Source organism: Anneissia japonica, unplaced genomic scaffold (genome assembly GCF_011630105.1).
Source record: "Anneissia japonica isolate Jap-2015-1 unplaced genomic scaffold, ASM1163010v1 scaffold1929_len197191_cov155, whole genome shotgun sequence".
Lineage (NCBI taxonomy): Eukaryota > Metazoa > Echinodermata > Crinoidea > Comatulida > Comatulidae > Anneissia > Anneissia japonica.
Genome location: NW_022751890.1, coordinates 183,781 through 186,480, shown reverse-complemented (window position 1 = coordinate 186,480; position 2,700 = coordinate 183,781). Strand labels below are relative to the sequence as shown.

General features: G+C 36.9%; 1 protein-coding gene across 1 annotated transcript in view; it reads left to right on the top strand.

Moving 5' to 3' along the window:
- The first annotated feature begins 599 nt into the window (after positions 1-599).
- LOC117121877 overlaps positions 600-2,700 on the top strand; it is a 4,057-nt gene continuing 1,956 nt past the window's right edge. The window contains exon 1 of the mRNA XM_033267262.1: positions 600-2,636. Within this exon, the coding sequence (XP_033123153.1) occupies positions 1,119-2,636 (1,518 nt within the window). The 5' untranslated portion in view covers positions 600-1,118. The remainder of the gene's footprint in view (positions 2,637-2,700) is intronic.

Genomic DNA, 2,700 nt, shown 5'->3' with positions numbered 1-2,700 from the left:
GTATTGTATACTTTAGTACAGAGAAGCTGTAATACTTTTACTCATAACTTTGGCAATAGTACTGTAAGTCAATTCTAATAAACTGACCCATAATTTTAAAGCCTGTTTTTGCACTGATGCTTGTTTTGGTATGGCAAGCCCCATATAATCTAATCTCTGCATTATGTAGGCCAGATCCATTTTCTACTTATGTATAATTTTCTTATTTTCTTATTGTACATCCACACTGATGAACTTATTTAATAATAATAATATACTGGAGCATTTCCTTTTTACATTTCTTGAATTAGTTGCCTCCTCATTTATTGTTTCTTGTCTTGTGGTGTATCAATTGCTCTTTTTGTCCACTGCTTCATAATAGCATGGAGGTATTATAGTCAACTGGAGAAACAACATGAATTCAGTCCTTTGACGATCATTCCGACTGTGCTGATAAAAACTGTGGTGACGTGACGTATAGTGGATATAAATGTTGTATAAACATACAGTACATCAATAGACCATAATATTGTCTCGGATCTCTTTGTAATAGCCTTATCAGCAGATAAACAGCAGTGTTGTTTCTCTAGTTGATTATAATGTCTTTAATGACTGTTGCATGCATGATTAATGATCTCACGCCCTCTGGTAGCTCGATCCCGCATTGTATGCTGGGACGACAAGATGGCGATATGCTTTGTGCAACACGAGTTAATAAAGTGTGTTAATGGAAACTCTAATACTAAAGGCTATCCTGAGTATTGTATTACGTCTTTAACTCTAGAAGTTACAACATAAAACATGGTATCCAGAAGTGCCGGATTTGGATTTCATTGTGCTCCATTTCAGTGATAAACTCGGACTTTGTGTATGCCTAGCGTTCGGAAACTTGTGACAGTACGTTATAGCGTTGATCGTCAAGCGTCCCCGCGATTGAGTCATTGATGTGCTGTGGATCGCGGTAAAGTCATATTACACAGTGTAGTGGGAATCTTAGCCCTTGTAGTGAGTGTAATATAGTATAAGCTTGGAGTATATTTGTAAAATAGTTGATAAGCTTAAACACAAGTCTAAATCTAGTATTTTTTTAAGGTCATTATTAGTCATAACTAGTTTAGATAAATAATAGAGAAATCAACATGCTTGTTGGTGATGAAAATGAGCAACCTCCACCAGATGCAGATGGTAATGTACCTCCTCAAGGTCATGGTATCAAGAATATTAGGGTTCCTCTCCCTCCCAATATCACTTTAAAAGGGAATATGAAAACCAATTGGCAAATTTTTAAACAGCTGTGGACGTCGTACGAGCTACTGACTGGTCTAAAAAATCAGGCGATGGAATACCGTGTCGCTGCATTTGTCACATGCATCGGTCAGAAAGCTCTGGAAATCCACACTGGTCTACCTTTTAAAACTGAGGAAGATAAAGGAAATCTCGATACCATATTAAAATTATGGGAAGAGTACTGCTGTGGGCAAACCAATGTCATATATGAGAGGTTTTGCTTTAACAAGTGTGATCAAAATACATCTGAAACTTTTGATCAATATTTGGTTAAGTTGCGTAAATTAGCTTCATCATGTGAATACGGCAACATGGCCAGTGACATGATTAGAGACAGAACCGTTTGTGGGATACGGGATGATGACATAAGAAAAGAATTGTTAAATGAGAGCACGCTTACGCTCGAAAGTTGTATCAAAATGGTAAAGAGCTTTGAGGCTACGGCCAAACAGGCAAAAACTATGTCACACTCAGGTTCCACAAATTCTGTCAATCATGATGTCAGTTATATTAGTAAGCGTAAACAGGGTACTACTAAAAAATTCCAAGGGAATAGAAAACCTTGTAAGTTTTGTGGACAAACTCATGTTTGGGGTAGAGATAATTGTCCAGCCTATGATAAAAGATGTTCATCATGTGGAAACAAAGGTCACTTTGAAATCAAATGTGGTGATTTTCAAAATCTAAGTAAAAGTCAAAAAAGTCAATCCTCATACAGGAAAAAGTCCAGGAAACCTATAAAATCTAGTGCCAAAAATATAAGAGCATTGGGATCTGATACGTCTGATTCACAGTCAGACACAAGTGAGTTTTCTGAATATGAGGAACAATGTTCATTAATTGATGTATATGAACCAGATAATGAAAATGTACATAATGTCCAACCTAAAGGTACAAAGTCAGGTACTATAGTAGCCAAGATGTATTTGCACAAGACAAGAGAGCCAGTGATCATGCAAGTGGATTCTGGGGCATCTTGCAATGTGTTGCCAGCGCAATACTTACCTGCAAATGTGGTGCTGACAAAGACCAGTAAGAAGTTACGTATGTACAGCAATGATATGGTCCCTGTCTTGGGTACATGTAAATTAAGATTAAAAAATCCAAGAAATGGTAAAAGGTACTTAGTTCCTTTTTATGTCATAAGTAATCTAAAGGGCTCACTACATAAACTCCCACTCCTTGGTTCAACTACAGCACAACAAATGCAACTCATCTCAGTCAATCATGAAAACATTGCAATAGTCAATGAGTTGCAAGATGAAATGTCAAATGTCAAAACTAAAGAAAATTTATGTCAGGAATATCGGGACGTCTTCAGTGGTCGCGGCTGTATGCCTGGTAATGTCACCCTCTATGTGGATGAAACTGTAAGACCATACACATCTAGATGTGTATAAGAGACAGACTTATTATAAACCAGGTCATTTATTG